Raw genomic sequence first — 27798 nt, forward strand, 5'->3', positions numbered from 1 at the left:
TAAAAAGCATGCAGTTGGCCTACACTGAAATAAATGTTTCTCTGCTTAGGAGTCCAAATTTACAAAAAGTAACACCAAAAAGAAAATCCAAATATATAGTAAAGACAATTTATAAACAAGAATTTACCTGACTTTTCTAGGGCAAAGACTGAAAACCTTATTGGGCATCTGTATCAAATGCTTTGCCAGCAATTCCAATTCAACCCACCCTAAAACTGAACCCATCAGCTTCTCCCTGCAACAAACCAGCTCTTTCTTCTTTAGTTCCTGCTGAATTTTCAGTCACTTAGAATCAAACTTCAGTCATGTCTTACTCCTTGAGCTATATTTTCTTCTCCTATATGCTGTCAGCATCCCAGTCCTAGGTACTTTATTTCCACAACGTTTTGATAATTTTTCGCATGGTACCGCTCCCATGCAGGCCCCTACGACTGCTTTTCTGGCGCATTTTACTGAATACCCTCTCCATCCTCCCCACTGACCAAATCAAACTCATTCTGTGCTCTGCTTTCAGATTAACCCTCTGAAAGGGAGCCTGAACTGCGACACTGCTTTGTTTAATATAGGGTTTTGAGAAATTGAAGGTATCAAGGTCCAACCCTGGCACCATGTCTTTCAAGGCTTGACAGCTCATACAATACTCCAGTGAGGAATGTACCAGTCTGTGTATCCATTCCTTTACTGAAGAAAATCTCAGTTGCTTCCAATTTAGAGCAATTATGAGCGAAGCTGCCACAAACACAAACCTGCAGGTCCGTGTGTGGACAGACATCGTTTGTGTAAATTCCTAGCAGCATGATTGCTCAGTCATACGATAATATGCTTAGCATTGTGAGAAATGTCAAAACTGTGCTCCAAAGTGGCTACTCCAATTTCAGTATCACCAGCAAGAAATGAGAACTTGTGTACTTCACATCCTCACCAGCTTTGGTAGTATCAGATTTTTGCTTTTCAGTCATTCTAACAGGTGTGGAGTAAAATCTCATTATTGTAATGTGCAATTCCCTAATCACATATAATGTTGAACACTTTCATGTCTGCATCCACCATTTGCATATTTCCTTTGGTGATGGTGCTGTTCAGGTCTTCTTCCCATTTTTTAATTTGATAGTTCATTTTCTTACTGTTGAGTTTTAAGAGTTCTTTGTATGTTTTGGTAACATCCCTTTATCAGATGTGTTTTACAAACATTTTCTCCAAGTCTGTGGCTTTCTTTTCCTTCTCTTAACAATGCCTTTGTACAGCAAGCATTTTTAGTTTTAACAAAATCCCACTAATCAAGTTTAAGTGTATGGATCATGCTTTTGGTGTTGTATCTAAAAGTGATCATCAACCCTCAAATCTCCTAGATTTCTCTTTTCTCCTAGAAAACCCAAAGTATAAGGAGTTTATCAAGCACTGCACCTCTGGCAGACCCTGAACTCCAACACGTCTGTCCCGTAGGTCTGCTAGGCCCTGCCGGGCTGTCGTCAGAAACTATGCTCTGCCTTTTAGCTGCTTTTATCCAAAATGCACGCACCCAAACACCAAGTTAACCTAAGTTTCTACCTTCTCCTGGATCTGGATCTGGTAATACCTCACTAAGTTGGTATTTCTCCGGTGCCTTCAAGTTTAGATCTTCAAGATTCCTTCAAGTCTTAGCTGCCCCCAGGTATGCGGAAATCAGAACGGGACCCTGTATCTGATGAATCTCACAAATATTTTACTCCTTGTAGCCCTTAACACAACTGATCTTATACTATTATCCTGTGCACATGCTCTCTAGCCCACCTCCATTAGAATGGTAGGATCAGGTCTGATTCATTCGGCGCTTGTCTCCTGCCCAAAATAATTATTTGCTAAGTTGAATCAACAGTCTTGTCTGATACTTTTGCTAATTATTCATGCCAAAAATCTCAGTTTTAAATCAATAAAATTTTGTTCTTATACAACATCATCAAAAGTAACTTTCCCTCTTCTATTTGCTTTCAATATTTACAGGTTCTATAAGAAAAGACCTTACGTAGTGTAGTATCTTTTTAAACAATTTAACTCTATTGTGTCACTTATTTGATTTCAAAATGATTTTTATAATTTCCAGATGTTCTTTGTGGCATACACACACAAATGTATAAATGTGACAACCTAACATTCATTTTATTTTGAAAATTTCATGACACTTCTTAGAAACTATCAATAGGACACCTAGTGAAATCACTAAGCTATATACACTGGATAGAAAGAAACCATAACATTTCTATGCATACAGAATTTGTGATCTTTTAAAGATTTGTTTTTGTGCCTCTTTTCATTTCAGTGTTTCTCCTTTACTAAGTAGCCACATATGGAATTGCTTAGGATTTCACTGCCTTTTTCTGTGGGGAAAGAAAGAAATATATCACAAAGGTGACAGTATGTTCAGAAACCTCTGAGACAACAGCAAGGGAAAGAAGAGCTACTGAGGGGAACGCACATCTTCCTGAGTAAAACACACTTTTCCGGCTGCAAATTATGGGGACTATATACACATCGGTAATTCCTCACAGAGAATTTCCTGACCTCCTTCATTTCCCAAACTTGGCCAGGATGCCTGTGCTTATACCTCTATAACGGCATGTTTCCTCTCTCTTAACAGATCTTACAGTATTTGTTTGGTGTGTGCCTTCCTTGCTGGAGTTGAAACTCTTAGTGCCAAGGACAACTCCTATACTGCCTTCTATAAACATAAAGGATAGGACTTAGCTTTTTAGCAGGTTTCCATACTCCAATTTTCCCTCATAACCCCAGAGTCAAGTAAGTCTAACCTAGTCTGGATTCCTTACCCTCACCCACTGTATCTAAGATTCTGACCACATAACATGTGTGGGTGTAGCCTGTCTTGATCACATCTTAGAAACAAAAGCTATAACCAGCATCGTTGGTCAGGGGCTAGTCGAATTTCTTCTTCCTTCTGGCACTATGTGTCCCTTTGATACCCAATAAAATGCTCACTGGTAACAAAATCAGCCTTCAATTATTCAGAAGTTGGTCATTTGGATGCCGTGTTTCTCATATGCCTTTTCCCCACCTACTCTCTTCCAGGGTTTCTCACTGGTAAACATGCCATCACAGGCTGGCCAGAGCAAGGGGGATGACTCCAATGAGTGGACTTTGTGATTGGCTAGAAATTCCAGTGGAGCACACAGAGTTGGTGGATAGTTGAAACTTTATGTAGAAGTTTGCAGAATTTTTCTGATACCAACTATTTTAAGGAGGACACAGAAAAGATAGTTGCTCCAATTAATAACCAGTTACACAGTATCATCCTAGATGTTACTATTTCATCCTTCCATTTTCTAGGTGGTGATATACCATATAGTCCCAGCTCCTCCATTTACCTACCTGTGAATTGGGACATCTTGCTAAGCCTCATTTCATCATCAATAAAATAAGAACAGGAACCTGATAGGACCAGGGCATTAATACCAAGAATAAAATATATGAAACTGGTTTGCAAAAGTAGAGGAGCAGACTAAACTTATATCATTATCAATATTAATTGTTTGTTTACAGTTTAAGCTTTATATTAGAAAGCCGATTTTTCTTCTCACAGAGAAAGGTGCTCCACATTCATAATTATAACGAATAAAATCCTGGATTTTTATACACTTAGGCAGTAGGCATGTCAAATTCCATAACAGTGCTTACCTTGGGAGGTTTCCTTAATGATGGAAATGAAAAATTTCAGTGGCAGAAGTAGAGAGGGTTGTCAACACAGCAGCCACATCAGAAGGCAGCAATGAAAGAAAAAAAAACATAAACTCAGCATCCTGATAACATGATGTAAAAGATACTGTAACTTCAAAAAAAATCAACACCAAATTCACTTTACTGCTTGAAGTGATAAACTCTTACTGTTTGCTCAAAAATATAGCACAGATATAATAAATTTCTTTCCTGGTTTAACAGAACAGATCCAGTCATTCAGAGCTATTTTCAATGATTCTAAAAGATGCCAAAAGAAGAGCATCAAAATAAAGAAAGATGCTGCAATCATAGTGCATATGGTCAAATACTTTTAAATCAATATTCATATTTAATTTTTTTCAAAGTTGGTATTAAAATGTATGTGCAAAGAGGGATTCAAAAAAACCCCAGAATTATCTTCTGGAGGGAAAGCTCCTGTAGTACAGGCTTCTCCCACTAGGTAAGTGTTCTAGGAACCCATCTGTATCAGTGTACCAGCTGGCGTTGTTGTGAGAGGCTGTGTTCGGCTTCAGTGAATCTTTTTGAAGACTCTTTCAAAGTATTTGCTCATTTCATGATGGGTGATTTATGAGTGCACCTGCCCACACCTTGCTGAGTGTTCAGCAGTTTTTGAGGCCCCCCTGCCTCACCTACCCTGTTCACCTGATCTCACCCCAAGTGACTTCTTTTTGTTTCCCCAGATGAAAAAAGTCCTCAAAGGGAAATGTTTTGCTGTGGAAGAGGTGAAACAACAACAACAGCAAAAGCACTAAAAGGCATAAAAATTGACCAGTTCAAAAACTGTTTTTGAGCAATGGAAAAAAGTCTCTATAGGTGTATTGCATCATATGGAGAGTACTTTGAAGGTGACTGAAGTTTAAACATGTAAGAATAAATACACAATTTTTTATAAGTAAATTCTGTTTTGGGGGGGGTCACCCCTAGTATATTTCTTCTCATAAGCATTCCAATTAAATGGGATTTTTCCCATTTAAAAAACATATTTCAACTCTGAACAAAAATTTAAAAACAAGTTACATCTTTCCCCATCACCGACTAGTGATACACTTTTTAAACAGTTTTGCATGTTCACTCCTCAAAAATGACTAAAATTGCCTCTGAAGAAAACTGTGAAAAGGAAATCATTTTGAAAGTAACAAACCATTAGGCTGACTTGCTTTGTAAATGTTTTCCTCAAGTACAAAATTAAGGTGCTGAACTATAAATTTATAGTATGTGATCCTATGACAGTTCTTGGCCTTCCTGATGTGGTCATTCTCAATGAACCTTCAACAACATCAATTCATAAAGCATGACGTTATTGTTAGAGCAACAAGGAAAATTATTCCCCATGTCTTTAAGCCTTCTTTACAGGGAAAGGAAATCATGAGGAAAAAAAATGGACTTTCCAGGGGGAGGGGATGAAAATTCAAGGGTCCAGGCACAAAGAGTACAGTGCCTTTTCCCCTTCCTGAGTCCAGCAGAGAGCTCGGAGACCCCCAATAGAACCCAGAACCAGCAGTGAGGAAAGACTGTCCGTGAATTCCACAGTCAGTCAGGTAGGCAATGCTAAACTTTTAAATCTAAGAAAAGAAAACCATGATGTTTCTATAGTGATGAAATCGAAAAGTCATCTTCTTGAAATTCTATGAATTAATGAACAGAAATAAGCCCTTACATCATTATCTTGGACAGTTGGGCATAATGAAAATGTAATTTTTATCTTTAGGTTTCAGAGGGGAACTCTATCTAGAGAAACTGGTATCTCTGGCTGCTTCCAAAGCAAGTCTCCACATTCTGTGTCTACCCTTTAAAACAAGATAAACATTTATAGTTATTATAATAAAAATGTACAAGTGTTTTTAATTCTAAGAAAGCAGTGGATCTGTGCTCTGTGCCTAAAGTTTGAGGTTTCTGCCAAGAAAATTTCCTTAAGTGGAACACTGCTCTGGAAGGCATCTGTTCTGAGCAGGTATTACAATATTTAACTAAGCCTCCTCTGATTTTATTTATTTTTAAAAGCCATTTAAATCACTACTTTACTTAACAAAGGAAAGGAAAGTCATTTGGTTTACAATAAGGCACTCATATGAAAAGCATGGACCAAGCTTCTAAAATACACCTTTCATATGTAGGATATGATGAACCAAGTAACCTAACGGGGCAGAACATGCTAACAGGAACCCAGGGGTCTCTCCAGAGTTCTCCTGTGCTTCCTTTATGCCACAGTAAGCATCACCAGCATCGATGAACAAGTGCTGGTTATGTAGCCAGTAGTACATTTACCCCCTTAGCTGTCCAATAATAAAGTTATCCCTTCTTCACTGACATTCCAATATGGTTTACTTTATTCTTCTTAGAAAACCTATCCTACTTCAGCATTTTAAGCCCTTAAAAAGTGTATCACTCTCACTTGGAAAGATGTAGGAATGTCAATATAATTCTCCTACCCTCTTTTGTTGTTCTGTTTGTTAAGAATAAGTGTACACTGGGCAGCAGGGGAAGAGGGGAAGCCACTGACTTCATCTGCCACTACCCAATTACTAGTCATTTAGTTTAGAACAAGGACCCCTACTATACAAGGCAAAGAAGTCATCACAACATTACCTCCTTAACTGCTAAACCATTGTGAGTCAGGTTGCTTATGAGTTAGGTCACACAAACAACCAAGTCATTCTAATTCAGGACCATAATGTAGTGCCCCAACTTCCAGAGGTTTGATAGTATTCTCTGGTAGTTGTGAAGAAAGAACTTTCCAATATGAGTAATACTGATACTATAGCCAAACACAGTATGTGATCCTTTGGAAAAGGATCTGTAATATCTGTGATATTATAATGTAAAGATAAAAGTTTCATACACATATGAAAAAAGGATGAACAGAAACATCTATCAGAAGCATAATCAATATTAAATATATATATTTAATTATGGCCTTTAGTTGATTATATCAATAAAGTCTTATCAACAAAAAGTTCTGTTCTACCCTCAGTCAGGTCCAGCCTATTGCTGATATACCTATATGACTCAATCACAGAAAGAGGTACTGCCCCTGACTAACCAAACATCCAATGAACTACAAAAAACAGCCCTTCAAACAGACTGAACTGACCTCAGACATGGGCGTGTGCGGTTGCTGACTTTCTAGAAAACAGAGAATTCCCCTGACTCTTGGCTAAAGGCCTGTGTACTCCTGACCACTCTCTTGTACCCACCTTCTCATTCATCCTCAAACAGAGTTCTTGTTTTTCATTATGTGAACCTCTGTAAGTTATCAGGAGAGAGAGAGTGTGTGTATGTGTGTATTCTAAAGAAATAAACTGGACACAATTTGACATTTCAGAATCTAGCAAGGTAATAATGTTTCTAGGTCCCAGGATTTGAAGAAAAAAATAGAAGATACTGTTCTATACTAATAGTACGATACCTCTATTTCCCCAAAACTGAAGCTTCTTCCCTTCCCTCCCAGGACAAGGAAGACAATAATCTCTTCAAGTCACCCACACCGTTACCATTCCCCACCAATTCATGTAATTTACATGCTTTTCTCCCACTTTCGTCTCCCTGCTCTGCCTCATCAAATTTTCTCTAAGACCCAACTCAGGGCTCCATCTCCTCAGTTCTTTACCAAATGGTACAGGCCACTATGACCTTCACGCCTCTGACACCCCAGGATTCCTACAGTCAGCAAAACAGCTCAGCGCTCACTGCCACACAAAGGCAGTAACTTTTGTCTGCACATGAGTAATTTATCTGTACAGTGTTTGAATCTCATGTATCCTTAAGATTTAATTAGCATGAAAGCAGAGGCCACCCTACATGCTAATTTCACAATCTCTGTTTCGAATCTCACATACTCATGTAGGGCTGAGAACATTAAAAAAACTGAGAAATGATTTTTTTACATTAGTAAGTTAGAAATAATCCAGATGTGAGGATTTACTTCGATCGCCACCTCATTCCCACGATTCCACAATGTTGTAGTAAGACGGTTTGTAATAAGTAGCAGTGAAGACCTAGAGATTGTTAGAAATTGTAGGCTATTTCCAATGGCTTACTTAAAAATAATTATTTCTCTAGACCAGCATTTCATACAGAAAAGTTTAATGAGATGTTAACAAGGGTCAAACCCTTGAAAGTTTCTTAAGTCCACTAAGTTCAGGAATACACGTTTAGTTTCGTGAGGCTAGAGAATGTGCACACACACATACAAGTAAGACTGTAAAAGATAAGTTGAACCTATGTTGGGCAAAGCCTTAAAAAGAGAATTGGTACTTAATTTAGCAGGTAGTACAGGCCTAGAAAGCTTAACAGGAGAGTGAAATTAGGAAAGCAGTATGAACAGTACATTACAACAATCCTATATAGCTGGAGTTTTTCCCCGCATTTCACAGTGAAAGATTTGTGGGTCAAGGAGTCTTCTGCCCATTACTCACAGCCCACTGAATATAGTTAGCCATTTAGAGTTTAGATGGCCGAGGAGCTCAGTGTGCACAGCTCTAATACCAGTCTGTGTTTCAGAAGACATGAATGATCAGTGTCTTATTCTAACCGCAAATTTCATTTCCATGTATTAACTATCTTAATAATTGTTGGAAAATGCCATAACCTCTACCTGAAAGATACACAGTTAACTAATCTGTAACTCCTAAACATTAATCTATGGATATGACTTTTATTTAGCCCTGGATGATCACTTTCAGCTTGGTCATTAAATTCTGGGCCACTAAATGGTCCCAGAGCTCTATTGACCAGCAAGTATTTACTGAGTACCAACTCCCACACTGCACGTTATAGGTGCTTTGAGGAATATTTTAGAGACAGGGGGCATAGTCTCTGAGCTCAAGAAGCTTAATACCTTGAGAGAGAAACAGGCGCACAGAGGAACAGACAGCGATAAATGTCACAGTACAGATAGCAGCAAAGACCTATGTTGTGTCAACCAATATTTAACACCCACTGTGCGCTACTTTGTTGAGCTATGAATATAAATTAAACACGCTGCCTTCCAGACAACACAAAACTGAACTTGTACAGACATACCACAGTACAATGTGCAGCAACCCTCAAAGAGGGCAAGATCAAGAGGGAAAGAGGGCAGGTACTTTCTCTCTGAGTAGAAACCTCCTGAGCAGGATCTAGAAGGCTGAACAGTCACCACACTGAAAAGGCAAAGACACGGCGTTCCAGGGGCAGGAACTGTGTGTGCCAAAAACACCTGAAGTAGGTCCTAAGCCCACTTAGTACCGGAGAGTCATAGGACTGTTCTGACACTAAGCTCCCAGAAAAGAGATGGTGGGACATAGGATGATACAGGGCTGGGGTTTCGTCAGACAGGTGGGTATAAAATTCCAGCTTCAATCAGCATTAATTAACTGTAGTTTGAAGATGAGTTTATATACTTGTGTACCAAGTTAATGTATCAATATATTTAAAACATATAACAAGCACTTCTATGAATTATAGTAAATAGAAGGAATCATATATGAATCGAAAAGCCTCTGAAACCTATCGCAAGAAGAATGTTAATGCCCAAAATATTAAATGCTTATGGGAAGCTACAGCAAAATTTCTTCTGTTTTGTTTTGTTTTATTCTTTTTTTTCTCATTTTTTAAATTTAGTTATTAAGTACAGTTTTTTGTCTATTTCTCCCCAGCAAAATTTTCTAAATGTGTGAAGAAGCCAATCGATTCATTCAAGGGAAGTATTACCAATCAGAACAGACCTTTAACACCAACATATCTGATTTGCTTTGGAAGAGTATGTCTTCTGGACTCTAATAGGTTTTAAATAGATGCTTAATGTCATTTTAAAATAGTTTTTCCCCTAATCCCCTATTTCCTATAAGACTCTCGTTTTGCCACCTGCGAATTGTGCTAACTTGTACTTTTCAAGAACACAGTCCCCGTGGCTGCCAAGAGGCTGCTACGGGTCAGTGGGAAGACCCGGTAGGGCATGGGTTGGGAAGAGAAAGAAGCAAAGTCAGGAGGAGGATGACAGACTGGGAGAAAACTGCAAGGTAAGAATATCATGGTCTATATAAAGTTAAAAGGCAAAGATGGCGATTACAGTTGATGACTGAGATGTAATATTTCAGAAGTGAAATGTTTCCAGGCAGTAAACTCTAACCTAGTCACAGCAATATGTCTGTAAAATTGAATGAATGATCATTAATAACTAACACTTAATGGAGTTCTAACCACGTTCCAGGTATGTTCCTGTTAGTTCTACCCGATTTGATGGATTTAAAATATCTGATAACCCTACAAGGCTCTCTTTACTAACATTTTTAGGTGAAAAATGCTGAGATACAAGGTACAGAGATTGTATGACTTGCTTAAAGTCACAGAGTTAACTGACAGCAGCACCGTGATTCAAGTCCCAGCGGTCTGGCTATAGTAACCCCTCACTCTGAACAGCTACAGCGTACTGTCTCTTGCGTCTGTAAGAGTTTAATGAAAGCTCTTTGAGCCAGGGCTAGGACGCTGGAGAGCAATCCATGTGGATGCCTAATGACATGGATCATCCGTGTCCACATGGGTCATCCACGTGGATAACGGCATCAACTAGTCCTCTCTGTGGCAAGGTCCTTCACGAATGTGTAAGAGAATCTCAAAGGAGGAATGTTTTTTTACATGAAAGAAAGGGATGTGGTAGCAAGTGTGGAGTTAGCAGAAGGCTGCAAACTCCTATGGAAATTGATCACCACTGGAGAGAGCTCTGAATAAAGCCACAAAATGTGCATGGAGTGTTTTGGGAGTAAACCGTAGGCATGAAACAGCTGAAACAAAGGCGGAGAGTAGAAGACATGCTCATGAAGCAGCAGGCAGACAGAGGTAATGAAGAACATTAAGGCAGAAATAATAGACAGCAACCACAGTGCAGACAGCACTCTGTACCACGCTGACTGTGACTCTTCCCAGAAGCAATTGCCACGGAAGGCTGGCACGGTGAGAATAACATGCCAGATCTGTTTGAGGGAGGACGTGATTGAGGCCATACCACCTACAGAGTGAGCAGTGAGAGATGTCCTATGACCCTCTACTTGGCACCCCCTACAGCCAAGTAGTGGTTCTAACTTTCATGGTGTATAAGTTGGCACCACTGCAAAGGCAAGAGAAAAAGTAGGATGGAAAGGAGAAAACAAAAAGATGATTTGAAGGCAGAATCTTGTTGGCTAATGAGCCACCCACCTGGCCTCCCCACTACATCTGTAAGGTCGGAAACACAGCTGTAGGGTTGTGGGATGACTTTATATGGTACTTCTGTCACAGCCATTGAGATGAGATGAATAAAGGGGAAAACAGTTTCGGTTATCTTAACATTTAATGTGCTGTTGAGTTTAAAATTTTATTTCCAAATGCATTTACAATAAAACACTAATAGTCCCCAAATTCATTTAAAGAAAACTGCTTCTTTTTAAAAAAATTATCATTCCACTTAATCTGCTCTTATTTTCAATAAAAGTAAAAAAAAAAACAAAAACAAAGACGAGACTACTTTTGTACTTGTGGAAAGATTTGTGGTTTGATTTTTGGTACACTTGGACTACATCCTTTTGGCATAACTAAATTTGGCTGCAATTTCTATAACAAGTAATTAGATCTGGAACCAAACAACTCCAGCTCTGCCACCATTTAACTGTGTTGATGATCTTGGGCAATTTTATGTAACCCCTCTGAGCTTCAGTTTCTCTGTCTTTGGACCTGGGGTAAAAGAGCACTCCTTCGGGACACTTGAAAGATTGCATGCGATGGCAAGGGCAGCACTACACAGCAGTAGCAGAGTTACTGCTCAGTAAATGTCAGATACTATTGTTATTACAACAAATAGCTCTCCTAGGTAATACATGCAAAATGTCAACATAGCTCAACTAAATCTAACGCAGAAAAAAGTTACTTGGAGTTAAAGAATGAGAGCACTTTTTTGACGAGAGAAAATTTATTTTCACAAAGACAAAGGAAACATGGGGTTCAAAACATGTTCTTCAAACGAGGACAGCAGATGCTGACAACTGCAGGAGCACACTGACGGGTGCATGGACAGTCATTATACTCTCAAAAAAAGGTTAAGATGTTCAAAATGTTTTCAGTGTTCAGAAATTACTTTTAGAGGAAGAAAATACTCCAGCACAAAAGTGAATGCACAATGTTCTGAGTCTTGAGTGTCCTTGCTGGGCAGATAAGAGTGACTGGGAGGGTCGGCAGCAGTAAGGACCAGCCAGCAGCACTAGGGACTGGGAGGAGACCCTGGGCCTGAAAGGTGCCATTCAATGTGCCTCAGTGATGACACACCTTAAAGGGGTGTATAATATTACAATTTTGAGCAAAAAACGCTCACTGTGTTGTCAGTGACACAGTGGTTTCAGGTGATGAGAGCACTTCCAAAACAAAAGTTTTTCCCTTTCCAAAAAAACCCCCAAAAAACAAAAAAAAAAAACCCACTCTTTTTAGACATGTACAACAGAGGAAGGAAAAGAACAGAGAAAAAACTTGGAAATAACTTCTAAACACATATAAAGTTGGACACCTTTTAATAACTAAACTGTGATACTAATGGTTTTAGCACAAAGGTAAGAGGAGGTGCATAACTGCAAACACCTGAACATACTTCATGGAGCTGATCACATGTGACATCCAGTCCCATGTACTGCTACAGGGATATAATAAAATTCCTCTGATAGCGACAAAGTGGACACAGGAATGATTTAAATTGTAAAGACAGACTTTATTCAAAAGGGGCCTAATATTTAAATTTTTCCATTTATTTTCTCAGTCTATAAAGTAGTCTATCACTAGCTGAAGGGCCCAGAAGCACTGTTTTAGTACCCGAAATGCCAACAATAAAAGGTCAGGGGTCACCATGAGAAACAGAACCTAAGGGAGCAAACAGTTTTTGTTCCCTTTCCTAAAGCAACACCTGGAATTTTCAACTGAGCACCAAATAGCAGATTCACATTATCAATGAAAGATGTGCCCAAAAGACCAGGATAGACATTGGCAGTTGTCAGTTTCACTGATGAAATGCACTGGAATGAAGAGTGAGACAAGGTGATTTTTTGAAAAAAGCTATTGTTAAATTTTGTCCAAAACACTTTTTTCAATAAAAATGTATCAACTTTATAACAGAAGCAATAAACTTTTGAAATAAAGTGAATAAAAACAGCAAAGTCCTACAATTCCCACTGGAGGTTTCCTAAACAGTACAAATTTTATATATTAATTTTACTTTACAACCCTAATGAACCCCAAAATCTTTTGGGGTTGCAAGAGTTTATAAATACAATGAAATACAACTTCAGTTTTTTAAATCATCACTTTCTTTCTGCACAGTTGCACAATATGTGTGGTACTCAGCAAGACTCAGGGTTAAGGACATGGGTCCCGCCATCCCCACTGACTAAGCAGGAACACACACAGTGGTGACCCTTCACGTGAACAGACCACAGCGCTCATGTTGCACATCAAGTGGCTTGCACACAATTAAATGAACTCTTGGTATAGGATCTAATCAACCAATCCATGAGCTACCAATCTCTCCTAATATCAGGTTCATCTCTACTATGACACTAATAACTGTAAATATACTTCTAAGAAAACTCTGCTTGGCTAAAAATATTATCAATTAAAAATACTGAATGTCATTCAGGTTGAACCTAAAATCTAAATACCCCAACTTGGAGGAGGGGAGAGGGACTCGTGGCTGAACTAATCACCCATCACCAAAGGCCAGTGATTTAATCAATTGTGCCTCCATAGTGAAGCCTCCATAAAAATCCTCATAGCTGGATTCAGAGAGCTGCCAGGTTGCTGAACAGGTAGAAGTGCTGGGAGGGGAGAGCACCCAGAGGCTAGGAGCCCCTTTCTCACGCGTTGCCATATACATCTCTTCCACCTGGGTTTTCCTAAGCTGTATGTGTTGTTTTTTTAGAAAATAAATTGATAATCTAGTAGATAAGCTGGTTTTCTGAGTTCTGTGAGCTGTGGTAGCAAATTATCAAACCTGAGGAGGGGCTCATGGTAACCTTCCATTCATAGTCAGTAGGCCAGAAGACCAGATGACAACCTGAGACTTGTGACTGGCATCTGAAGTGGGGTGTGTGACCGTCTTGTGGGACTGAGTCCTTAACCTGTGGGATCTGATGCTGACTCCAAGTAAACAGTGTCAGAATGGAACTGAAGCGTAGGACATGAACACCCAGTGGGTGCTGCAGAGACTGGAGAGTGGTCTGTGTGAGAAAACCCCTGCACACTGGATGGCCAGAAGTGCTGAGAGTGGAGAAACACAGAGTCAGAGTTTTTTTCTTCTTTATGATGGTTAGTACCTGGACAAAATCTGGAAGTATGCCCAAGTCGCATGCTCCTCATAGTGCAGTCTGAGGGCTGCTGGCATAAGACCATAATCTGTTAGTGGTCTTAGAGGAGATAAAGAGTCTCCCCAAGGTACAAGCACTCTGGCCTTCCTTTAGAAGTAAAATACCACCAAGCCACCCTCCTCCACATTTACAAAAGTATCCATCCCTGAGATAGACTGAAATCAAAAAGAAAAATGGAATGGTCCTGAAAGTTTTTTTATTAAGTATATTTTATTGATTATGCTATTACAGTTGTCCCATTTTCCCCCATTTATTCCCCTCCGCCCTGCACACCCCCTCCCACCCGCATCCCCCCACACCCCGCCACTTTAGTTCATGTCCATGGGTTGTACATGTAAGTTCTTTGGCTTCTACATTTCCTAAACTATTCTTAACCACCCTCCCCCATCTATTTTCTACCTACCATCTATGCTACTTATTCTCTGTACCTTCTCCCCCCTTCTCCTCCTCCCAATCCCCTGTTGCTAACCCTCCATGTGATCTCCATTTCTGTGAATCTGTTCCTATTCTAATTGTTTGATTAGTTTGTTTTTGTTTTAGGTTCTGTTGTTAATAACTGATTTTGTTGTCATTTTACTGTTCATATTTTTCATCTTCTTTTTCTTAGATAAGTCCCTTTAACATTTCATATAATAAGGACTTGGTGATGATGAACTCCATTAACTTGACCATATCTAGGAAGCACTTTATCTGCCCTTCCATTCTAAATGAAAGCTTTGCTGGATAGAGTAACCTTGGATGTAGGTCCTTGCCTTTCATGACTTGAAATACTTCTTTCCAGCCCCTTCTTGCCTGCAAGGTCTCTATTGAGAAATCAGCTGACAGTCTGATGGGAACTCCTTTGTAGGTAACTACCTCCTTTTCTCTTTCTGCTTTTAAGATTCTCACCTTATCTTTAATCGTAGCTAACATAATTATGATGTGCCTTGGTGTATTCCTCCTTGGGTCCAATTTCTTTAATATTATTTGTCAGAGGCCAATTAGAAGTTTCCAAGGGAGTTTCCATTTCTATGTAATCAACTGCTTAATAAAAGACTATATAATAAAATTCAAAATTTGAGGTGAATACATGAATATATCCACAATAACTATTAAACCAACATAATGATGTCCACATAGCCTATATATGTATTTCCAAAATTAAAATGGGTATGCAAAGCAAATGGAAAGTTTTACAAGTTCTATAACATTATTTTATTCCATCACTATCCATCAATAACAGCTCTCCTGACCATTTTAAGAATATTATCAAGGAAAGTAACATCTGAATAGTTCATCGTAACAAAACACAGCCGTCTAGATGCAGCTGTGGGCCTTGGGCCTGCAGAAAGCCCGTGGGACAGTCATCTCTGTGGCACAGTCTCCAGGCCACTGCACAGAGCTCCTGCTCCTAATCACCATGGCTACAATTCTCAGTGGGCGAGCCTGGCAAGAACTACACCAGGTCAACCAAAACAAAACTGAGCAGAGAAAGCAGGGCTCTTATGCAATTTTCTTGCTGTGTCTTCAAAGTTATCATGCAGTAAAGCTTTCACAAAAAATGCAGCACAAAGCACCAATTCTTGATTTAAAATCAAGAATTAAGACAAAGAATTAAGCACCTCTGGGGGGCCATTCTCAGGCTAATTCTATCTGCTATTACTAAACAATCTCAATTAATATGCAGTTTGGAAGAACCATATATTTAAATATCTGTTTTGTTATTTCCAAGATTAATTTCCATTTAAATGAGTTTGTATCTTGATAACATATACTTAGGACAGCATGATTATGATTGCATAAAAAACATTTAAACTTTCTACATTAGGGGGTCAGACAAAAGCAGGGATACTGGCTGAATAATCCTAGTACACACAGGTAAGGGCCTTTTATGAGAGCCAGTCCAGCAGGGTAGTTTGAAGCAAAGATGCAAAATAAGCTGTTCTTCTGGGGTCCTACTCTTACCTCCACCACTTTCTACTAATGTGGTGGTAAAACTCTCAGTACCTTAGTTTCCTCACCTGTCAGAGTTGTTGTGAGGGTTAAATAAATGTATGTAAAGCCTTTAAAAGTATCAAGGTAACACAGGTAATTAGAACATCTCCCACTTCCAGCCATTTATTTTACCTATAATCTCTTTCTTTTCATTTGCCATAGAAACAGGTGGTACTGCTGATGCCAGATGCTTATGAACTCTGAGAGCCTTCCAGACCCACCACCTTGAGAACTGCAGGACCAGACACCCTGACTCTGCAGCCCCCACACACTGTAAGAACCATGTGTAGAATCACTGAACTTCAAAGTCGCATTGAGTCAAACTATGAAGTCAGGAAGATTACAAGGCCAATCAACCCCATTTCTAATATGAAAAAGATTTTAGGAAGCATGCTAACTAGGCAGGATGGCATTTCTCATCCACACCCTGAAAACAGACATGGGAGCTGCATATGAGCCCCGGCTGACAATGTGTTTGTGATGAGTCCCACACCAGTGGTAAACAGTCACGGCTGTATTGTTTTCTGTATAAGGAAGCATGAGATGAAAAACCTGCATCATGGACAGCAAGCCAGGAACAGTTTGATTCTAGAGCTTAAATATGTCTAAAAGCCTTGGCAGAATCCATGGGTCAATTTTAAATTTATAGCACTGAAAAGAAATGAGCTTTCAAGCCAAGAAAAGACATGGAGGAAACATCAATGCATATTACTAATTGAAAGAAGCTGATCTGAAAAGGCTACTATACTGTATGATTTCAACTGTATGATATTCTGGAAAAGGCAAACTATGGAGAAAGTAAAAAAAATTGGTGATGGCCAGGTGTTGGGCAAGTGGGAGTAGGAGGGCATATGAAGAGATGGCACAGAGGATTTTTAGGGCAATGAAAATACTCTGTATGATACAATGATGAACAGATGTCAGGATACATTTCTCTAAACCCACAGATGTGCAACACCAAGAGTAAACCCTACCTAATGTGACCTATGGATTTGATGATGATGTGTTACTGTAGGTTCAACTATAACAAGGTCCTACTCCAGAACAGGAGGCTGACAATGGTAGACACCTTGCATGGAGATAGGGGGCATGTGGGAAATCTCTACCTTCCACTCGGTTTTGCTGTCAATGTAAAATGGTTCTTAAAAACCAGTTTTGATTTAAAATTTTTTACCTAAGCAAAAAAAAAAAAGGAAAAAAAGGGAAAAAAACCCCAAACCCAAAACAAACAAAAAACCTGTCTAATCACACTGTAATCCCCGTACAATGCCCATCACCATCCCAGAGCAGAAGTGACTACAGGTAAATCTGAGACTGATTCATGAAGGTTTAGGATTGCTAAAACAAAGTTACATTGCTGTTACAAACTCCTTGAGGGCAGCTGCCATGTCTGGACCATTTTTATTACCCCCAAACCACTCAACAGCATTTTCTTTGCATTTATTACTCACATGGTTAAAAAATAAACAAACAAATATTTTCCTTACTATGCAAACTTATAGCATGGACCCAATGAAAACCATTAGTATCAAATTCTTGAGAATTAAGTATTCTCCTCAAAATTGTATAGGAAACTAATTATTTGTGGAAGATTTTTAGGGATTCAAAACAACAAGAAAGTCCATGTAAACTGACTGGTTTAGACTAAAGATATGTGTTTAGTCTAAAGGACAGTTCAAGGTATGAGCAAGAGGAAAGTTTAGCAGGTTCTTATGATATGTACTCTCCAACTTATAATAGTTTGACTTAAGACATTTTTAAACTTTATGGTGGTGCAAAAGTGATAAACAGTCAGTAGAAACCATTCTTTGAATTTTGAATTTGAATCTTTTCCTGGGCTAGTGATGAGTGGTACAGTACTGTCCTGTGGTGTTGGACAGCAGTCATGAGCCCTGCCCCCCCAGTCAGTCACACAACCTCGAGGGTCAACAACTGATAGTCCACAGTGTACTGTGTTGCCAGTGTTTTTTGAACACTGTGTTTTGTGTTTTCCTATCTATTACATGCACACCTGTGTCTCATGGTTCTGGTGACAAGAAGAGAAAGACAATGACTCTTGAGATGAAACTCGAGATAACTGCCCAACTCTACATTAATGTAAGGGATCTGAGCACGTTTAAGGTACACTAGGCTACACTGTAATGTTTGGTAAGGGTAGACATATTAAGTGCATTTTCCACACATGATATTTTCAACTTATGGTGGGTTTATTGGGATATAACCCCATTATAAATTGAGGAGTATCTGTATAACTGAGAATTATCAATAAAAGAGTACCATTGCCTTAACAACTTAGTTTTCTCCTTCAAAAGGCATTAAAAAAAGGGAAAAATTTGTTCACTAAACTAAACTCATAAACTCAATTGGAACAAGTTATTAGAAAACTACCATTGCTAATCCAATACTAGAATGCGCCAGATCAACCTCAAATAGAAAAACAAAATGTTCCATGGCTGGACACTGTACCTGACACCTCAAGGAGCTGCTACTGGGCTCAGTGATGCCATCTCTGAGGCCACCAGAGATGGACTCCAGAACACTATACTCATGTATTCTACTCTATGGGAAGGAGGAAACCAATATTACTGTGCATATTCTGTACGTTACATACAGCCTGGATAACATATATTATTCAACCAGTTGTCACTACAAGGTGAGGTGTGATTTATTAGCCCCCTTTTTCAGATGAGTAAACTGCCCACCAGCCTAAGTAAATGGCAAAGCTAGGATTAAGACTGAGTTCAGATCCAAGATGGCAGAGGAGAAAGTAGAAACTACACTAACCTCCTCCCAGGACCAACCTGGATTACAACTAAATTGCTGAGAAATCATCCTGAACAACCAAATGAACACTAGCCGGAGAGAAGCCTTACAACTGAGGACAGAGAAAAGAAATCACTTCACCACAAGACTGGTAGGGAGTGGGGAGGAGGCCTGGGAGGGCTGGCTGGGCTTCCGCGGGCGGCAGAAGAGGTTCTGGAGGGATATTTCAGGGTCCAGGGGTTTCCCCTGAGAAGTGTGGAGTCTAAACTCTAAGCTGGGCTCCCCAGCCTACAGCACTAGAGCCAGAAAGGAACCCAGATGACATTCAGTTGTGAAAAGGAGCAGGGTTTCTGTCTGCCAGCAGAGATGGATGGAGACTCAGAGAACCTCATAAAAGGCCAACACACAAAATTTCATTTGTAGCCACTTACCCTGGGCTCTGGCAGAGAGAAGACAGAGTAAACTAGAGATGCTTGAGGAGAGTCTGGGGTGGGTGGCTCCGGAAAAAAAATAGCTGCTAGGATCCCTGTGCTGAGTCATCCCCCATACTGCAGAAGCCATCTTTCTCAGGAAGAGCACTCCTCTCCAAGTGGCCTGAGGGGAAGCAACAACCGCACCTACAGGAATTACACTGCCTCACCCTGTGGTGTGTAAGCCAGGCTGCTGATAACAGCTTCAGGCTACATCACTGATCACTTTAAAAACTAATGTGGAAAATATAAAGAAGCGGCCAAAATGGGAAGACAAAGAAACAGACCCCAAATGAAAGAACGAGAAAATTCTCCAGAACTAGATAAAATGGAAGCAAGTAATTTATCAGATAGAGTTTAGAGTAATGATTACATAAAAATACTGAAAAAAGAAGGAGAGCTTAAAAAACATTATGGACAACATGAAGCATAACAACATGTGCATCATGGGAGTACCAGAAGAGAGCAAGCAAGGGATCAAGAACTTATTTGAAGAAATAATGACAGAAAACTTCCCTAATCTGGTAAAGGAAAAAGATACAAAAGTCTGGGAAGCACAGATAGTCCCACATAAGATGGACCTAAACAGGAGTACACCAAGACACATCATAATTAAAATGGCAAAGCTTAAAGCTACAAGAGAAAAGCAGGTAGTTACCTACAAGGGAGCTCCAATTAGACTGTCATCTGATAACTCAACAAAAACATTTCATGCCAGAAGGGAGTGAAGTAAAATATTCAAGGTTATGAAAAGCAAGGACCTATAACCAAGGCTACTTCGCCCAGCAAGGCTATCATTTAAAATGAAGGAGAAATAAAAATTGTCCCAGACAAGAAAAAAGCTAAAGGAGTTTCTTAATACAAGACTAGTACTGAAACAAATGTTAAAGGGCCTGCCTTATGAAGAAGAAAAAAAGAAGGGAAAAAATGGAGGAAAACAGTCTAACAATAAATACACACTAAATATGTATCTATCAGTAATCATCCTAAATGTAAATGGCTTCAATGTTCCAACCAAAAAACACTAGGTAGCTGAATGGATAAGAAAACAAGACCCATACATATGCTGCCTCTAAGAGACCCATCTCAGATCAAAAGATACACACAGACTTAAAGTAAAGATATGGAATAAGATATTTCATGGAAATGGAAAGGAAAAACAAGGTAGGGTAGCAGTACTTATATCCCACAAAAAAAGATTTTAAAACGAAGGCTACAGTAAGAGACAAAGGACAATAAGTAATGATACAGGGAATAATCCAAAAAGAGGATATAACCCTAGTAAACATTTACACACCCAATATAGGATCACCTAAATATGTAAGGCAAATCTTGATGGACATAAAGGGAGCAACAAACAGAAATACAGTCATAGTTGGGGATTTTAACATCCCATTGACTTCAAAGGATAGATCTTCCAGGCAGAAAATCAACAAGAAGATAGTGACTTTACATGATACATTAGATCAAAAGGGTTTAATTGATATCTTCAGAGCACTCATCCCAAAGCAACAGAATATACGTACTTTTCAAGTGCGCATGAAACATTTTCTAGGATAGACCACATGCTAGGACACAAACAAGTCTCAATAAATTTAAGGAGACTAAAATCATATCAAGCATCTTCTCTGACCACAACGCTACGTAACTAGAAATCAATCAGAACAATGGAAAACACAAAAAGACATGGAAGCTAAATAACATGTTACTAAACAAAGAATGAGTCAACAACGAGGTCAAAGAATAAATAAAAAGATAACTAGAAACAAATTAAAATGAGAACACAACAATCCAAAATTGGTGGGACACTGGGAAAGCAATTCTAAGAGGGGAAAACATAGCATTACAGACCTATCTCAAAAAAAAAAAAAAAGCTCAAATAAACAATCCAACTCCACACTTAACTTGAAACAGGACAAAAAAGCCCAAAAGTGAGAAGGATGGAAATAATAAAGATCAGAGCAGAAATAAATGTAATAGAGTCTAAAAAAATTACTTAAAAGATCACTGAATCCAAGAGCTGGTTCTTTAAAAAGATAAACAAGCTTGACAAAATTTTAACCAGACTCATCAAGAAAAAATAGAGCAAGGACCCAAATAAATAAAATCAGAAATGAAAAAGAAGTAACAACTGACACCAAAGAAATACAAAGGATTGTAAGAATGTATTATGAAGAACTACATGCCAACAAACTGGACAACCTGGATGAAATGGGTAAGTTTCTAGAAATATTCACTCTTTTAAAAATGAATCAGGAACAGTCAGAGAATCTGAATAAACAGATTATACCTAATGAAATTGAATCAATAATCAAATAATTCCAGTAAACAAAAGCCCTGGACTGGATGGCTTCATGGGTAAATTTTATCAAACATTCTGAGAAAAACTAACACCTCTCCCCAAACTATTTCATAAAATGCAAGAGGAGGGAAGGCTCCCAAACTCATTTTACGAGTCCAGCATTATCCTAATCCCAAAACCCAATAAAGACACTACAAGGAAAGAAAAGTATAGGCGAACATCCCTGATGAAAATAGATGCTAAAATCCTCAACAAAATACTGGTAAACTAAATACAGCAATGCATCAAAAAGACCATACACTATGATCAAGTAGAATTTATTCCAGGAATGCAAGGTTGGTACAACACTCACAAACCAATAATTGTGATACACCACACCAACAAAATGAGGGATAAAAAAACCACATGATCAGACCTGGCTGGTGTGGCTCAGTGGACTGAGTGCTAGCCTGTAAACCAAAGGTTCACCAGTTTAATTCTCAGTTAGGGCACATACTTGGGTTGTGGGCCAGGTCCCCGGTTGGACCACAAGAGAAGCAATCACACACAGATATTTCTCTCACTCTCTTCCTCCATTCCCTTCTGTGTAAAAATAAATAAATAAATAAAAACATGATCATATCAATAGATACATAAAAAGCATTTGATAAAAATCCAGCACCTATGTATGACAAAAAACTCTTAGCAAAGAGGGAATAGAGAAAACGTACATAAACATAATAAAGACCATATATGACAAACCCACTGCCACCATCATACTCAATAGGCAAACTACAAGGACGCTACAAGCGTCCCCCTTAAGGTCGGAAACAACACAGGGATGTCTGCTTTCGCCTCACTTATTCAGGTGGAAGTCCTAACCACAGCAATCAGACAAAAAAAAAAAAAGAAAGAAAAAGCATCAAATTGGGTAGAAAGAAGTAAAACTGTCATTATTTGCAGATGACACAACACTGTATATAGAGGACCCCAAATATTTCACCAAAAAACTACTAGAACTGATCGATGAATTCAGCAAAGTAGCAGGATACAAAATAAATATTCTCAAATCAGCAGCATTTTTATATGACAATAATGAACTAACAGAAAGGGAAATTAAGAAAATAATTCCATTCACAATTGCTACAAAAATAATAAAATACTTAGAAATAAACTTAATCAAGGATGTAAAAGACCCATACTCAGAAAATTACAAGACACTGAAGAAAGAAACTGAAGAAGATACAAATAAGTGGAAGTACATACCAACCAAGTTCAGGAATAGGAAGAATTAATATCATTAAAATGTCCATACTACCCCACCCAATCTATAAATTCAACACAATTCCTATATGGAACCACAAAAAGGCCATGCACAGCAATATTTTATTAGGTATATCTTCCCAAGCAAAGGGAACAAAAGAAAAAATAAATGAGACTGTATCAAACTAAAAAGTTTTCACACAGCAAAGGAAGTCATCAACAAAATAAAAAGACAACCATCAAAATGGGATAATATATTTGCCAATACATCTCCTAATAGTTAATATCAAAAATATATAAAGAACTTACAAAACTCAATACCAAAAAACCAAACAACCCCAATAAAAAATGGGCAAAGGACCTGAATATACATTTCTCTAAAGAGGACATACAGAGAGCCAATAGATATATGAAAAGATGCTCAACATCAATAATCATCAGAGAAATGCAAATTACAACCACAATGAGATATCATGTCACACCTGTTAGAATGGCTATCAACAATAAATAAATAGACAAAAAACAAGTGCTGGAGAGGATGTCAGGAAAGCGAACATTTTTGCACTGTTGGTGGAAAGGCAGACTGGTGCAGCCACTGTGAAAAGCAGTATGGAGTTACCTCAAAAAGTTAAAAATGGATCTGCCTTTGGACCCAGCAATCCCACTTCCTAGATATATATCTGAAGAAACCCAAAACACTACCTTGAAAGAACATAAGCACCCCTATGTTCACAGCAGTGTTACTTATAATCACAAGATATGGAAACAGCCCAAGTGTTAATCAGTAGGTGAGTGGATAAAATACCTATGGGACATTTACACAATGGAATGCTACTCGATCATAAAAAAGAGAAAGTTTTATATTTTTTAATTCATTTATTTGTTGTTCAAGTACAGTTTTCTGTCTTTTACTCCCACCCCAGCCCACCACCCCCGTGCCCTCCCATTTCTACCCCTCTTAGTTCTTGTCCATGTGTCCTTTACACTAGTTCCTATAAACCCTTCCCCTAATTCCCTGGAATTCCCTCCCCTCTCCTCTCTGGTCACTGTCAGCCTGTTGTGTATTTCAGTGTCTTTGGTTGTATTTTGCTTGATTGTTTGTTTTGTTGTTTAGGTTCCTGTTAAAGGTGAGATCATATGGTATTTGTCTTTCACCACCTGGCTTATTTCACTCAGCATAATGCTTTCCAGTTCCACCCATATTGTTGCAAAGGATAGGAGCTCCTTCTTTCTTTCTGCTGCATAGAATTCCATTGTGTATATGTACCATAGTTTTGGGATCCATTCATTTACTGATAGGCACCTAGGTTGCTTCCAACTCTTGGCTATTGCAAATTGTGCTGCTATGAACATTGGGGTGCAAAGGTTCTTTTGGATTGGTGTTTCAGGGTTCTTAGGATATATTCCTAACAGTGGAATTGCTGGGTCAGAAGGTATATTCATTTTTAGTTTTCTTAGAAAACTCCACACTGTTTTCCATAATGGTTGTACCAGTCTTCAATCCCACCAACAGTGAACTAGGGTCCCCTTTTCCCCACAACCTCTCCAAGGTTTGTTGTTGCTTTGTTTATGATGGCCATTCTGATGGATGTAAAGTGTTATCTCGTTGTGGTTTTAATTTGCATCTCTCTGATAGCTAGTGATATTGAGCATCTTTTCATGTGTCTCTGGATCTTCTGTGTGTCCTCCTTGGAGAAGTGTCTGTTCAAGTCCTGTGCCCATTTTTTAATTGAGTTGCTTGTCTTCTTAGAGTGGAGTCGCATGGGTTCTTTGTATATTTTGGAGATTAAACCCTTGTCTGAGGTATCTTTGGCAAATATGTTTTCCCATACAGTTGGTTCTCTTTTAATCTTAATACTGTTTTCTTTAGTTGTACAGAAGCCTTTTATTTTGATGAGATCCCATTTGTTTATTCTTTCCTTTATGTCCCTTGCTCTAGGGGACATATCAGTAAAAATGTTGCTGCGTGAAATATCTGAGATTTTCCTGCCAATGTTATCCTCTAGGATTTTAATGGTGTCATGGCTTATATTTAGGTCTTTTATCCACTTTGAATTTATTTTGGTGTATGGTGTAAGTTGGTGCTCAAGTTTCATTTTTTTGCACGTAGCTGTCCAGTTCTCCCAACACCATTTGTTGAAGAGGCTATCTTTACTTCTTTTTATGTTACTGCCCCCTTTGTCGAATATTAATTGCTCATAGAGACTTGGGTTGACTTCTGGGCTCTCTGTTCTGTTCCATTGGCCTATGTGCCTGTTTTTATGCCTGTACCAGGCTGTTTTGATTACAGTGGCCTTGTAATATACAGTTTGGTATCAGGTATTGTGATCCCTCCTACTTTGCTCTTCTTTCTCAAAATTACAGCTGCTATCAGGGTCATTTATGGCTCCATATAAATTTTTGAAGTGTTTGTTCTATGTCTGTGAAATATGCCATTGGTACTTTAATAGGTATTGCATTGAATCTGTAAATTGCTTTGGGTAGCATGAACATTTTGATGACGTTAATTCTTCCAATCCATGAACACGGTATATGTTTCCATTTGTTTGTGTCTTCCTTGATTTCTTTCTTCAGTGCTGTGTAGTTTTGTGAGTACAGGTCTTTTACCTCCTTGCTTAGGTTTATTCCCAGATATTTTATTTTTCTTTTTGCTATATCAAATGGGATTTTTTTTCTTGATTTCTGCTTCTGCTGTTTCATTGTTAGTATACAAAATGCCTTTGATTTCTGGATATTGACTTTGTATCCTGCTGTTTTGCCAAATTCATTTATTAAGTTGAGCAGTTTTGGGGTAGAGTCTATAGGATTTTCCATTTAAAAAAGAGAAAGTTTTACCCTTCACAACAGTATTGATGGACCTAGAGAAAATTATGCAAAGTGAAATAAGCCAGTCAGAGAAAGACAAATACCATATGATTTCACTTATTTGTAAAATCTAATGAACAATCCGAACTAACAAGAAAAATGGGAAAAGACCCATAGATGGAAAGCAGGATGACAGCTAGTAGGGATGGCCTAAGGGTCAAGGGATTGAGGAAAAGGGACTCATGGACTTGGACAACAATGGGGTTGTCCATTGCTGGGGGATGGGGAGTATACGGGAACTAAATAGTAACGGAAAAAATACAACAACAATTAAATTTTAAAAAAGAAGACCAAGTTCAGGGTCTTTTTAGTATATTCCTTTAACCCCACATCTAACCTTGCAACCAGACTGATCTTTCTAAAGCAAATGTCCTATGATTATCCTGGTTTAGCATCCTGCAAGGGCTTCCTACTGTGCTTGGAATAAATACCAAAATTCTTCATGTCATCTTGGGTTATGGCCTGTGGTCACCTTTCCTGCATTTCACCTCTTCCTTCCTACCCACTGTGAATTCATAAAACTCATTCCTGCCTCAAAGCAATCACACACGCTGCTCTCTGCCAGTAAAGTCCCCCCCCCCACCTGCTAGTTCTTTCTCACATGTGCCAAGAATGTCACCTCCCTAGAGAGGTCTTCCCTGTTATTCACTACCAATTTTCCTGATGACACTGATTACACCTTGTTAGTATTGTGGCTTACTGTCTGTCACGTCCATTAAAGGTAAGCTCCACCAGGTCGATGCCAGCTCTGCTTTGCTCACTACCGTCTATGCACCTGGCACCACTTCTTCCCCACTCAGAGCACCCACTAGGCCACTAGGCAGAGGCTGGTCTCACTTGTTCTGGTTCTTTCTTGCTGGTCTGCAGAGTGCTTGATATGCAGGAGAGAATAAATGTTTACTGAAGAAACAAACACACACATAAAAAAGAATCTTGGAACTATACACTAAAAGAATGTAGGTCCCATAAGACCACCTATGAGAGTCATACATGAAGGGCCTATTTTTATGTAAATACCTGGGGACATTTATTTTACTACTGCATAAAAGTGATTGTTTTGGTTTGGTTAACCACTAATTTGAAAATCCTTTTAATAAGGATATGTATACTGCCTTCCTTACTGAATTGCTCAATAGCTCTTCACATAGCAGGTATTGAGTAGGGAAGCTAATTCCCAGCTCTGGGCCTCAGGGGGCATGTGTGTGAGGTGAACGGGCAGGACTGCATGCTCTCTGGACTGCCTTCCTAAAAGTGACAGCATCACTCAGAGGAGAAAGTGTTCACATGCCAGGGCGTCTGCACAAGAAGCTCCCACTGCCTGGAATGCCCTCTTTATGCTCCTCCTCCCAGGGCTGGGGAAGGGAGGCTTCCACACTTCTATTATTAGTGGTGCTGCAGCCTTCACCACCCCCACCTACTCACTCTATCTCATATTACTCTGCTCCACTTTCCTCGCAGCACCTTGCACCATTTTAAACCACTTTATTTATTTATTTACTTATCTACAGGTCTTTTCCTCTGGCTCTAATAGCTATTAGAGCCATTGAAATTGGGGCTTTGTCTAGCTTGTTCACAGTTGTGTTCCCAATGCCTAGAAACTGCCAGGCATAAAACAAATTCATACATATCTGTTAAATGAAAAAAAGAATATAAGAGGCCCTTGGTTCACATCGCCAGGTTACCAGTAATATATGAGACAATGGGTATGGTCCCTTCACTAATCCTATTTTTCCAGGCTTGTCAGAAGACCAATCAAACAGAGATGTAGTGTTGTACTTTACAGATGCTTTATTAGGGAAAATTTCAAACACATACAAATGGAGAGGGAACAGCATAATACAACATCACATAACATTATACCGCATCCCATCGTATAACAACATACCACAGCGAACCTTCTTTCACAATCATCAACACGTGGTCAGTTTTGTGCAAGCACAGCATACTTAATACTTGTAAGAGAGGGCTAGTAGAGAACTTCAAAAGTTATATTGGTATACAAACCAAGGTTGATTTGTATTCACTTTTAGAAAACAAACTAGTGTATTTTAAACTTCCAAAAGGCTTACCTAGGTTTTACATGGTATAAAAAATAGTGATT

The 27798-nt window shown here is 38.8% G+C and overlaps 1 protein-coding gene across 1 annotated transcript in view; it reads right to left on the reverse strand.

Annotated features, from left to right (window-relative positions):
- KIF13A (kinesin family member 13A) overlaps positions 1 to 27798 on the reverse strand; it is a 207987-nt gene that overhangs the window by 116804 nt on the left and 63385 nt on the right. Inside the window, exon 3 of the mRNA XM_053668250.1 lies at positions 3667 to 3679. Within this exon, the coding sequence (XP_053524225.1) occupies positions 3667 to 3679 (13 nt within the window). The remainder of the gene's footprint in view (positions 1 to 3666; positions 3680 to 27798) is intronic.

Source organism: Artibeus jamaicensis, unplaced genomic scaffold, assembly GCF_021234435.1.
Source record: "Artibeus jamaicensis isolate MK-2021 breed Jamaican fruit bat unplaced genomic scaffold, CSHL_Jam_final contig_482, whole genome shotgun sequence".
NCBI classification, from domain to species: domain Eukaryota; kingdom Metazoa; phylum Chordata; class Mammalia; order Chiroptera; family Phyllostomidae; genus Artibeus; species Artibeus jamaicensis.